The sequence below is a fragment of the Phoenix dactylifera genome, chromosome 6 (genome assembly GCF_009389715.1).
Source record: "Phoenix dactylifera cultivar Barhee BC4 chromosome 6, palm_55x_up_171113_PBpolish2nd_filt_p, whole genome shotgun sequence".
NCBI classification, from domain to species: Eukaryota; Viridiplantae; Streptophyta; class Magnoliopsida; order Arecales; family Arecaceae; genus Phoenix; species Phoenix dactylifera.
The window spans coordinates 9440182-9453688 of record NC_052397.1 but is presented as its reverse complement, the minus strand read 5'-3'; the positions used below and the strand labels follow the sequence as shown (position 1 = coordinate 9453688).

The window sequence follows — 13507 nt, the reverse complement described above, 5'->3', positions numbered from 1 at the left end:
TTTGTTGTGGATGAAATTCGGCCTGAGGGCGACCACGACGAAGGGAGTAGAGGAGACGCCGGCCGGGACGGAGAAAGGATGCCATCTCTTGCGGTCCAAGATACCTGTATAAAGCCTTGGCCGGGGCTTCCGGCCAAGGCCCTCCGATGGTTAAGTTAGTCGGACTTTTTGGAGAGCTTCAGAGTGCCTCAAGTGGCCTCTTGCAGCTTAGAATAGCATATAATGGCTTACCGAAGGCCTTTCCCCACTTTCTTTTTATAAGGTGAGGGTTTCGGCCGTTACTTGAAATTTGGAGTCGATCCGTGATCAGTTAGCCATCAATTAGAGGCGGCGTATTGCATGGAGGTCAGTCATGCGGGTGGAGAATTCGGAAGATATATTTTCGGATCTGTTTTGAAGGTCCGCCACATCATTCCAAACGGTATTGGTCGAGGGAGTTCTTAAATGCATAGTGTGCGCACTCACTCCTAGGCATTACTTGGTGGTATGTGAGGGGCCAGTCATCAATGCCCTGCCCCTTGAGGTGGCTGTCATTATGACCGGCCTTTAACACCGCAATCCAAGAAGATCTGCTGACGAAGCTTTTGGGTTTGCCACGTGGCACGATCTGGTAGCTCGGCTGCCTGAAAATAGGATTCGATGGATCTTCGACAGGATCCACCAAACCCTGCAACTGATGAGAAGGACCGAGGAAGGGTGTACGTTGTCACACTCCCTGCCTTCCAAAGGTGTTTTGACAGGGCCGAGGTCGGCTCGGGTCCTTGGTGGAGGTTGGCTTGGGCTCTCAACGGGACCGAGGTCAACCCGGCTCTTGGCGGGCCAGAGGTTGGCCTGGCTCTTGGTGAAGCCGAGGTCGGCCTGGTTCTTGGTGGCGAGGTCGCCCTGGCTCTAAGGTATGCTCAGCCGGAATTGGGTGACTTCATGCCGGAATGGGACGATCCATTTTGCCTCCAATCATTTGCCCCCCAACTTCCGAGTTCGAGTTATCCTTTGGCTCGAGTGAAGGAAGTAACTGAGCTGTGGATCGTCCTGTGCTACAGCCACATGTCCGTAAAGGTATATGCGTCGTGTGGGGTGCATCTCTCTATCTTTGTAGCTAATCGACTTTAGGCCGAGCTTGGGTGGGTCGAGCTGTCATGTCATTTCCGACGAAAGTGGTTGAGGGAGCTCTTCAATGCGTAGTGTACGGGCTCCTTCTCGAGGCGTCACCTGACGGTATGCGCGATGCCAACCATCAATGTTCCGCCCCCAAGGTGGCCATCATGATGACTAACATTTAACACCATGATCTAGAAAGATATGCTAAGGGAGCTTTTGGGTCTGCCATATGGCATGATCTGGCCACTCGGCCACCTGGGCAGGCCGATCAGAGCCGTTGAGGTAGTCTATATAAGACCTTGGGAAGGCCCTAGGGCTCTCATTTAACCTCCATTGCTTTCTTTGCTCTTCTTCCCGGCCGCTATCACCGTCGTCGTCAAGCTCTTCTTCGAGCATTCGTGGTGCTTTTCGGTGAGTTTCGCAGCGGATTTCTCTTTTTTCCGATTATCTTCTCTGGTAAAGCTTTGGGTAGGTGTTTTTTTTCTTCTCGGTCGCTCGGAGAGTTGTTCATTTTTTCCATCTTCTTCCTCCGTCTTCTCATCCTCTTTTCTTGATTTTCTGTGAGCAAGACGGAACCCTTGATGTTGGATGCAATTTGTCCTCCTGCGAGAGCTCCTAAGTCCGGCGTGGGTCCATCTCGATCTCAGGCTTCTTCGGATGTGGAAGAGGCCGAGCTTGAGCTGGACCACAATCTGAGCAGGATTGGCTCGAGTCTGACCGGAAAGGAGCTGGGCTTGGTTCGGGCCCGGTTCTTCTTCCCGCGCAAGTTCACTCTTGAGCTCCCGAAGCCCGGGGCTTAAGTCACCTACCCCCCTCGAGGCCAGATCGGGGCGTATATGGAAATGCTCCGAGCCGGGCTAAGGTTCCCCCTCCACAGATTCGTGAGCGAGCTTTTGGCGACTTATAGCCTTATTCCTATGCACCTCACTCCGAACTCATGGAGAATGATTATTGGTTTCCTCTCTCTCTGTCTTGCTTATGAGATCCCCACCTCAGTAAACGTCTTTCGGGGTTGCTTTCTGTTAAAAGCTAGCCCTGCAGACAAAGGTTGGTGATACTTCTCTTTTTGGGGAGGCCATACGCTCTTTCGAGGTGATCCTTCCTCTATTCATGGGTGAAAGAATAAATTTTTCTTCCTCTCTTCCGAGCGGCCATAGGGGTTCGACCTGGCCTAGGGCTCGCCGTTGACTACGGTGAACAACAAAGCCCCCAAGTTGTCTCAGTCTGAGAAGGGGATTCTGGACAGGCTGCTCGGCCTGAGAGAGACCTTGAAGCTTCCTGACCTGCTCAGCAAGGAGGCACTATTGAACGTCGGCATGAGCTCGGCTCATCTCAGGAGTAAGGGCGACACAATCATTTTTCTTTTTCTTTTCTTCTTTCTCATACTTGATTCTTATTAAGGCTCCCGCTATCAGAAATTGCAGTGATGGTCTTTAGTGATGAGACCCTGATGGCTTGGTATAATAAGAGGGCGGCCGCCTCGGGTAGAGCTCAGCCTGAGCCGAGGTCTAAGAAGCCGAGGTCTAAGAAGCCGAGGACCGCTTCTTCCTTCGATGTCACACGGAGCGAGGCCGCTTGTGAAGCCGAGCTGCCCCCATTGACCGAAAGAGGAGCCGAAGGAGGGGCCACGGTGGAGTAGGCGGTCGCAGCGCCTGGTGGCGGCACTCGGAGGACCTGCAAAATCATCCGATTACGGAGATCGGGTCCTGAGCCGAGGAGCGGACTCAGGGTCCCGGCTTCTTCTGGGGTTCCGACCTTGTCCAGGGCCCCGAGCTCCTTAAGAGCTGACCTTACTCCCTCTGAGCCCACTCCCTCCCAGCCCGAGAGGACACCATTCTTGCCCAGGAATAATCTATTCGAGGACGATTCGGCCCTCGAGTCTGGCAATACCGCTCATGAGATCGTCTGCTACACCATGCTTCTGGCCGACTGGGAACGGCTGGAGCGGTTGGGGTTCAACGACTTCTCGATTAGGCATACTATGCCGACGTCCTGGTGAGTAATGTCATACTCTGATATTTTTCCAAGTTTTCGTGACCTCAGCTAATATTTTATTTTTTGTGTCAGAACCTTCATGTGATTGATATGTTGGTGAATGCCGCGATCAACTTACCAGGATCGGGCGAGGTCATCTCGGTCAAAGGTGGAGCCGCCGAGCAACAAAAGCAGGAGGCCGAGGCCTAGGCGATGGTTGCCAAGCAACAACAGCAAGAGGCCGAAGAGAGGGCGAAGACGGCCGAAGCTCAAGTCGAGGTTGGGCTCGCCCAAATTCTAGAGGCGGAGCTCGAGCGCAACCAAGCTCGTTTGGTGCTCTGATCCGCCAAAGATCGAATTTTTGAGCTCGAGGCTACACTGGCTGGCCAGAAGCACGAAGCCGAGCAGCTCGCTAGGTCGGCCGAGAAGCGAGTTCGGGAGGCAGTCCAGAGTTACCGCCAGTCTGAGGCGTATTTGGATGAACTGAAGGAGGAGGCCATTGATGGGTTGATCCAGGGGTTTGAGAACTGCCATGATCAAGCGCAGCGACTCTGCCCCGAGGTTGACTTCGGTAGCCTTCATCTGCTTTTGGGTGAAGCAGCCGAGTCTGCGGTCACGGCTGAAGCGGGCGAGCTGGCTGAGTTGGACGAGCTCGTCGCTGACGTGGACGGAGAAGCTCCTGAGGCCACTACTGAGGCTGCCGCAGAAGTTGTAGCTGAGGCTGCTGCCGAGGTTGGGCCCGAAGTTGCACGGGCCGCTTGAGCTTTACCTCTTGTTTTCTTTTTCTTTCTTGTCATTCTTGTAAAGCTGGCTACTTAGGCCTTTTTGTAGTTGACCATTCTTGTATTCAATATGACCTCAAGGTCGGCATCCTTTGTACTCGACCTTTGGCCTTTTGATATCAATAAAATGCACTTTTTCTTGGCACTTTGTATTCCAATTTTGACAAGTATTTAAGCTCGTCCTACTTTGCATCTTATGTTGGATTTTTGTGCTCAACCTTCGCTTCCAACTTAGACTTAGGATAAGACAGTCTTATCAGGTTGAGGAAGAGCTCATTGCTTCCGAGCTCGTCCACTGGCATGCTTTAGGCGCCGAGGTCGAACATCAGGCCTGCTTCGAGCCTCTAGACGGGGACTAAGGTCGGGACCCCGTTTAGCCTTCGCACTATAGTTCTTCTTAGGCCTTAGAGACTCGTCGTGAATTTTGATGCCTTTTGACCTCGTAGATTTTCTTAGGCTATAAATTGGGCACGTGAACTAAGGTTGCCCACTTTGACATTGTAGATCTTTTGATGCAATAGGCAAGGCGCCCCGAGCTCTGGTCGGGGAGTCATCATACCTGCGGTCGAGGGAGGCTGTGGCTTGCGGTCGACATTGCAGGGCGTTCTGAGCCCAGCTCAAGGGGCGTCATTGTAGAAACCCATAGAACCTATGGTAGAGCGAACTCGTGGCTCTACAGTTGATGCTGCAGGGCACCCCGAGTCTGGCACAAGAGGCATCATTGTAGATTTGTCGTCGTAGATTTCTACGGTCGAGCGAGCTCTTTGGCTCGCAATCGACACCGCAAGACTCCCCAAGCCTGATTCGAGAGGTGTCATTGTAGACACTTGCAGTCGCGGAAGCTCTTTGGCTCGCGATCGACATCGCAAGGCGTCCCGGTGCCCGAACCGGGACATCATTGTAGAGACCTGTAGAAACCTGCAGTTGAGCAAGCTCGTGGCTTTGCGGTCGACACTGCAGCAAGCCCCGAGCCCGACTCAAGGGGTGTCTTTGTGGATTCGTCGTCGTAGATTCCTGCAGTTAAGAGAGCTCTTTGGCTCGCGAACGACACCTCAAGGTGCTCCAAGCCCAGCTTGAGGGGCATCATTGTAGATATCCATAGAAACCAGCGGTCGAGCAAGCTTGTGGCTCTGCAGTCGACACTATAGGAAGCCCCGAGCCTAGGTCAAGGGGTGTCATTGTAGATTTGTTGTCGTAAATTTCTGTGGTCGAGAGAGCTCTTTGGCTGGCGATCGACACCGCAAGGCACCCCGAGCCCGACTCGAGGGGTGTCATTGTAGATATCTGCAGTTGCGGGAGCTCTTTGGCTCGCAATCGACATCGCAGGGCGTCTCGGTGCTCGAATCAGGATGTCATTGTAGAGACCTGTAGAAACCTACGGTCGAGTGAGCTCGTGGCTCTGTGGTCGACACTGCAGAGCACCCCGAGCACGGCTCAAGGGGTGTCATTGTAGATTCATCGTCGTAGATTTCTGCTATCGAGAGAGCTCTTTAGCTCGCGATCGACACCCCAGAGCACACCAAGCCCAGCTCGAGAAGTGTCATTGTAGATACCCGTAGAAACCTACGGTCGAGCGAGCTTGTGGCTCTGTGGTCGACACTGCAGGGCGCCCCGAGCCCGGCTCAAGGGGCGTTATTGTAGATTTATTGTCGTAGATTTAGTTGAGGGAGCTCTTTGGCTCGCAAACGACACCGCAGGGCGCCTTGAGCCCGGGTCGAGGGCGTCATTGTAGATACCTGTAGTCGTGGAAGCTCTTTGTCTTGCGATCGACACCACAGGGCGTCCTGATGCCCGAATCGAGACGTCATTGTAGATACCTGTGGTTGCAAAAGCTCTTTGGCTCGTGATCGATACCACGGGGCGTCCTGGTGCCTAGATCGGGACGTCATTGTAGAGACCTATAGAAACCTACGGTCAGGTGAGCTTGTGGCTCTACGGTCGATACTGCAGGGCGCCCCGAGCTCGGCTCAAGGGGCATCATTGTAGATTTGTCGTCGTGGATTCCTGCAGTCGAGGGAGCTCTTTGGCTCGCGATCGACACCGTAGGGCTCCCGAGCCCGGTTCGAGGGGCGTCATTGTAGATACCTGCGGGCACTTTCTTCACGGCGTAGCCTGCCTTTGAGGGGCAGAGGCATTCGAGGAGTGGCGATGTGACCAATTGGCGGTGTAGCTTGCCTTTGTCAAGAGATACCAAGTCGCTTGGTGCTCAATTCGTCGGACTTCAAGCTTATCTGCAGGGAGGACTCCATCTGCTGTCGAGCTCGGTGATGGTGGGGCTCTTGTTGCAGCTCGGCATGAGGTGGACCTTGCCTCTGATGATTGTTTCCATGCTCAGTACATCAGACCTAGGGGTGGAGCTCGGTGATGACAATCTTCGCTGCCCCCCGAGGTCAAGGAGCCATCGACATGTAGAGTCCAAGATTGTCCTGAGGCCTCTTCCTCTTCCAGATTGAGCTCGGTTTGGGGCGGACCCCACCTCTGATGGTTGTTCCCGTGCTCGGGACATCAGGCTTAGGGACTGATGTCGATGAAGACAACGCTCTCTTTCGTCAGCCTCCATGCGCTATCTAGCAGGGAAGTGACATTGGGAGTGCCATCGTAAGGACTCACGCCTGTGAAAGTGTAGGTTGGACTCCCGCTTGCTACAGGTCTTGAACAGTTGCAGTGAGTGTTTGGACTTGCCGGACGAGCAGATTAAATTGCTCTGGCAGGACACAAAGAACTCTACTCGCCGGTACCGCGAGGGGTGGGCTTTGGAGCAAGTTGCCGTGAGTCGGTATCCGGCGTCTCGATGCGTTAGGAGCTCCTCTGCTTCTCAACTCCATAGTCACGACTCAGACCCTTCCTCGAGCGCCATATGTTGTGGATGAAATTCGGCATGAGGGCGACCACGACGGAGGGAGTAGAGAAGACTCCGGCCGAAGAAAGGAAAAATGATGCCACCTCCTACGGTCTGGGGTACCTGCACAAAGTCTTGGTCAGGGCTTCCGGCCAAGGCCCTCCGATGGCTAAGTTTGCCGGACTTTTTGAAGAGCTTCAGAGTGCCTCAATTGGCCTCTTGTAGCTTAGAATAGCTTATAATGGCTTACCGAAAGCCTTTCTCCATTTTCTTTTTAAATATCTACCAACCATCCAACATTTTCTGCCATAAAGTATAGCTAATCGTATGGTTATCTTATAATGATTTCCTTCAACTTAATAGTCATCTTACAATTACATAATGTCTAGTAGCCATTGTCTAGATAAGGTTTATATTAAGTTTCTAGTTAAGGGAAACAGGGTAAGCAACCATTGTGTAGCTATTTGACATTTTCATTATTTATCAATTAATTTATTTTTTAATTTAAATTTCAATACCAATTTAGAAAGTAATATTTTCTTATGATAGGACTAAGAACATTATTATTTGATATTCCTGTCAACTATAATTATCTTGTTCTCAATAACTTGTTTATTTTTATTATATGATAAATAATGATTTTGGAAGGCTTCCATTTTAGTGCGATCCTGTTGTTGTTGAAACCTTGCTTTAAGGTATGCCAAAGGTTTTAATGCTCATATATGTGTGTGTGCGTGTGTGTGAAGTGATATGTGATCATTTTAATTTATATTTTTTGTTTGAAGTATATCGTTTATTTAGATGAACAGTGAAAGGACTATATATTTTTGCTATATTACAGCTGGTTGTCGACGAGATGATGAGTGGTTACATTGGTGCTTTTCCCGTAAGGAAAGGGAGAGGTAGTACCCCTGGCTACATTCGGCATATATAGATCCTAGCCGATCTAGACACGAGCCCAGAAATTAAAAAAAAAAAAAGAATCCATCTTCACTAGTTGCAAGGTTGGCAACCCAGCAGGCTGGTTTGATAGCCTTTACGGTGAATATTGATTAAAGGCCACATGTACATATATGGTACAGTACCATCTCCTACTGCCTCCTAGAGTTCTCTGGCAATGGGCGACAGCAATCGGTGCATCCAGCAAAAAATCCAAGACATAGGCGCCAGAGCCCAATATCAGCCAGATAGGTACAGCACGTGAGTTCACCATGACCAAGTAAAGAAAAGGACACTATAATTATTGTGCAATAGCAAGGTAAGTCAACATGATTTCTTCTTTTAATGAGAATAATCCATCCACTCCATCTGCGTTCTACGTAATGCTAGAATTTATTAAAACCTAAACCACACCATTATTTTACATCCTTTACGAATATCACAGCTGCTATTGTGTCTAATATTGCTGCTCACTGATAATACTACTAATGTAGTTTACGACGACGATGATGAGTACATGCAATTAAGGATCTTAGATCCTTTGGTGATGTTGGGCAACGGGTTTGCGGTTCTGCTGCTGCTTGTGTGGGGAAACAATGGAGATGAGGCCACCTAGGGGAGGTCGCATCTTTGCACGATATATCATCTCGTCGTATGGCCTCCGGTAGAACCTGAGGAATGGCAGGAATGACTCCCTCTCTCGCCCTCCTCTGCTCGCCTGCCCCTCCTTCTTAAAGGAGAAGAGCATTGCTGGAGACTGCAAGAACGACGGCCTCGGTGTCCTCGGCTGCTGCTGCTGCTGCTGCGGCTGCTGTTTACGATTTGGCGGTGGGCATGAAGAGGGAGTGGATGGTATGCTCCTGCTGATGGAATCCATGCCTCTCCCTCTATTTGGAGTCGATCTCGCCGCCGGGGAGGCGAAGGAGAAGGATCGAGCATTGAGCGGCGAAGCACCAATCAATGAGGGGCTGGCAGTGGGAACCACCGTTCGCGTAGTGGTGGTGGAGAGGTACCAAGGCTTGAGGGAATCCAAGTGGGAGACGGTGAAGGAGAAGCGCGACGACGTGGATCCGCCGCCGAACTTGGTGGTGGCCGGGTCGAAACGAAGGGAGGTGGCCCTCGGGTACGACGCGAACGTATTGTTGTCCTCCAGCGAGTCCTCGAAGTCAAGGGAGGATACCAGAGTGGTGGCCGCTGAAAGCTCCACAAATGGACGGATGCCCTGCAAGAATTACAACACAACGCTTTCAGGTCTCTCTCATTAATATTAGCCTGGAGGCATTCAAGTAGATATGTTACCTTCCAGAGATAGGCAAAGAAGGAAGGGGGGTCGATCACGAAAGCCTTGTGGAGCCGACCAGGGTAGTAGTCTGAGATAACCTTCAAAATGCCCATGAACAAGTTGAGGAAAGCCGAGCCTGATCTGAAAAAGCCTGCCCATTTGTGCACGCCGCATTACATTCAACTCAATAATAGTCCTAAAGCTAAAATTCGCTCACTCTGCAACTAAAGATATCTCTTTCTGTCTGTCTTAGATTATTACTAATTAATGGATTGATTTATTTGAAGATTAGAGCGGGAAACAGAATAAACAAAGCTCGTAGATAGCATCGAGAGAGTGTCGAATGGTTGGTTTGAAATTTGCTAGTGTTTGGCTGGGGACCGCAGCACAGAATCTCCCCCACTCTGCAGACAAATACAGTGATGACATATTTGAAGAAGGGTTCTCGGAATCCGTATATTTTGGGACAAATTTGGCCAGGGTTGGAACTGGGTGGGTGCGAGACAGGGTTCTGCTGCACGGTTGGAGTGCTGCTGACCCCCTCACCCACCGTCCAGTAACTAAGCCACTGGCATTCTGCACATGCCTCAACTGATGTATCCAAATTCTCTCATTTGTGTATCCGAAGTATATATGCATTTAAATTTGGGTGGAACCCAGCTTAATTAATTAACACTAATTATTGTGATATTTTAGTCAACAACCAAGTCTGAAGAAACAAATTGACAAAAAATAAGATGCAAGTTGTTTACCTTAAAAAAAATAATGGTCCGTAAATTCAAAAATCCTCTGCATACACACCAACTTTTTTTAAAAAAAAAGGCCTGAGGATGGATGCATGAACAAACTATAGAGTTCGGTGAAAGCTTCCATTTCTTTTATTGCTTTTTCAAATGCAAACTTTGGTAATCACGGACAAAATATGATGTATTCATTTTCAGCATTTTCTGTCACCTCATTTCTATTTATTTAAAAGAATGGGTTATGATGGTTTACTGGCATCAAAGAGGAGGACGAATTGGCCCACAAATCTGGACATGGATGAAATGGCCACTTCCAACGTGAAAACCAACAAGCGCACAAGCCTGAAAAGAAGAGGGGAGAGCGGTAAAGAAAGAGATAAAAAGGAAAGAAAGGAACAAAAATAGTTAGCTGGAAATGTATGCAGGGGTTTGGCTCTCACATCTTTTGAGAACGGAATTTTAGATAATCTTGCTTTATGCGAAAAACCTGGAAAAAATATATATTAGCAAAGAAAATAAGAGTAAAAGAAAACAAGTAATAGAGTTGAAGCGGCTAATAGGATTCAAGTTATTGCCCGGTTCTCTGTTCACGAAAAGACTTAAAAATGGAAGCCGTTGGATGGAGTTGGGATGTACCACGACAGGCCTGGCCTCGTCGTCGTGACCTGCCACGTACGCCACGCCTTCAGCCAGCTCCGCGGAGAACTCATCAGCTATTAAATGCTCTGTTTTTTATTATTAAAAAAAAAGTAAAGTCTTCAGAATAAAAGAAAAGGAGTTCCCTTATTTACAAAAGAAAATGTTTTTTGAAAAAATTCATTGCTTCAATCATCGCTTTGGGACAAGAAGACAACGAAAAGTGATAAAGAAAACAAGAAAAAAAAGAAGATTCCCAAAACAGCATCTGCAAAAACGAATAAATTCAAAAGAAGCTAATAGCAAATCCGAGAAAGCTATTCTAAGGCATTTTAATAAAAAATAAGGCTATATTCTTTCTTCATTTATAAGTAATTTAGCGCAAAAAAAAAAAAGAAAAAAGAAAAGGAAGGAGAATCTACCAGCTCCAATGCTTTCTCTCCAACTAAGTACTGTTCTCAGATGCTTGGCAGCCTTCTTCACATTGTCTCCTTTGGCTCTCAGAAACCGTTCCACACATGCATCGTTGCAGAACTTCTCCTGCCAAAACCCAACACAAGCCAAATTAGAAGAGGATAAATAAAAAAAAAAAAACAAACAAACATTCTAAAGCTTTATCCCAAAAAAAAAAGTATAAACAAGCAAGAAGAATGACTCAAAATTTTGCACCTGTTTCACCGTTAGAGGAGCTTGTTTCTTTAATATATTGAGAACTGCCTCGATTCGTTCTCTCTTGGCCATGGCCTCCTTCCTCTCCGTTCCCATCTATCTCCCTCCAAAGAAAGCTATCACAACAACAATAAGTAGAGTTTTAACACTGACCCAAGATCTGCTATTCCTCCATCAGGAGAAAGAGCAGGGTCGCCTGGAACTCAGAAACGACACTACTCGAGAGAGAGAGAAAGAGAAAGAGAGAGAGAGAGAGAGAGAGAGAGAGAGAGAGAGAGAGAGAGAGAGAGAGAGAAGGGGAGCTGGAGCTAAGAAACGACGATGCTTGAAGTAGGAGGGATAGGGAGAGAGAGTGGACAGAAGTGAGGGTGGGAGGTATTTAAAACGGGGGGCTGACGGAAGCCGTTATGTGGCAGTAGGGCCTTAACCCAAGTGGCAGACTGGCAGTGGCACACAGTACTATCGTCATTTGCTGACGGCAAAAATAGACCCGTTACCGTTAACGTTTGTCTGTTACTTTCTCCAGTTTTATTTTTATTTTGATCGATTTCGTTTTATGGACCACCATCCAATCATCCATCCTTTTTGTTTAAAGATAACAACCGCCATTCATCCTTTAACACTTCATTTGCTTGCCGTTTTGTTTCTAAGAAGGCAAATAGAGAGGATTATCGCATCACACGGCTATGATTAGTCTCGTGATGTTGTGATATAATGGCCAAATTCGTTAATTTCACTTCGCCTTCTGAGTCCAAGTCCATGTGGACCCCATGAATGGCATTCCTGCTGATAGTTGAACCGCAAGGGGTCAATGTTTTTTCGTATGTCGGAGGAGCCGCAGGGACTCTGGTGAGTTAAAGCAAATATAAAAATAACTAAATTATATATATATATATATATATATATATATATATAATGTAGGTATTAAATGTTAACTGATACCTATATGAAATACTTTTATAAGGAATTCTTGGAAACTTAGCTGAATTAGATTACCAAACATCCATTGAAAATCATAGCTATGTTATTAAATCAAATGTTTTTCAAAACATGTACAATATATGACCTTTATATATATATATATATATGTGTGTGTGTGTGTGTGTGTATTTATTTATCTATATTTTATATGATCGTTTTCACTTTGTTCTGCATATAGTTACTATAGTCAAAGACAAATCTCGAGAAAGAAGCACATCAATGGTAATGAAAGGCAAGCACTTGTGCTTAATAGAATCTATCTCATTTGTCTCTCAATCAATTAGGTATTCGATATAGAAGAAGAGGTTCTGTGCTCGGCTATCTTTTGTTAGTTTAAGGAGTTACATTTCCAGACTTTTAGAGAGCTGTCCTTTCCGGCGAGTTTTCCTATATTAGATGAAGATGATATTAAAACACTAAACGCAGAGCTTGAAGTTCTATCTTTATTGCCAATAAGCTGGTTCGAAACTTTCATCTTTCATCTGGTATTGCCAAGGCCTGCCTCAAAGTAGATATTCGGAAAGCCTATGACAGCGTGAACCGATAATTTCTCTTTCACACTTTAAAATGTCTTGGGTTTATTAAAACTCGGATCTTGTGGGTTAAGGCTTGCATCAGTGACCCCCATAGCTTCCATCTTTGTCAATGGGTCCTCCGTCAGATTCTTCCAATCTCAAAGAGGGGTTGCAAGAAGTAAAAACTCGAAAGACGAAGTACACTTGCTCATTCATCCTGTTATGGACAGGACCCTAATGTTGAAATTTTTTTTTCTAGAATTCTTCCCCTCACCAAAAAAGGGTTGCCAATGATTCTAATGGACATGCATACTCTTATAAAGAATAAGTGTGATTGATGTGACGGCATTTGATAGTCCAGTAGGAGTGTCTTATTCAATGTTTTTTCAATTACTCTTTTACCCACAAATGCAATATAGGAGATGATATCTCCCAACATACCAAAATTGGCTATTACTCCACCAGTTGTAGAAGATGTAAGGATTGATACATAGAATATATATATATATATATATATATATATATATATATATATATATATATATATATATATATATATATATATATATATATATATATATATATATATATATAGGTAGATTTTTTTGATTTGGATAGGAGTTCATAGACCATAGATTACTTTGACAGTATAGTTGTCAAATGAGAGTCATTTGTGAGCCATCAAACAAACAAGGTAAGCTAGACTAAGACTAAGCTAGAGCCATCTGTTATATTTTTTTTATTTATTATTAGTTATATAAAAATATTTTATATATTATTTTAGACTAAAAAAAATCTATAATATAAACCAATAATAAAAATTATATGAAATAGAAAGTATTTCAAATATAACAATCAATATATAACAGATCCCTAAAATAGGTTGTTTGCAAATATTTCATGTTCAATTTAAAATTAAATAAATTAGCTAGGGCTCCGCAGCTTGATAAAATGTGAGGAGCTTTGAGCTAGACTTAGTTTACTCATGTTAAGCTCATTCACACCTCCAACATGATGAGGATGGAATCTCAACCTACATCTTTCGTACC

The 13507-nt window shown here is 46.4% G+C and overlaps 1 protein-coding gene across 1 annotated transcript; it reads right to left on the bottom strand.

Annotated features, from left to right (window-relative positions):
• Positions 1-7913: 7913 nt before the first annotated feature.
• LOC103721637 (SEC14 cytosolic factor) lies at positions 7914-11298 on the bottom strand. Its single transcript, XM_008811922.2, has 7 exons — positions 10963-11298; positions 10716-10833; positions 10294-10382; positions 10098-10144; positions 9911-9999; positions 8932-9065; positions 7914-8854 (listed from the first exon to the last, which is right to left on the bottom strand). Exons 1-7 carry the CDS (start codon positions 11056-11058, stop codon positions 8165-8167), a joined length of 1263 nt encoding a protein of 420 aa, XP_008810144.1. The 5' UTR covers positions 11059-11298; the 3' UTR covers positions 7914-8164.
• Between the last annotated feature and the right edge of the window lie 2209 nt (positions 11299-13507).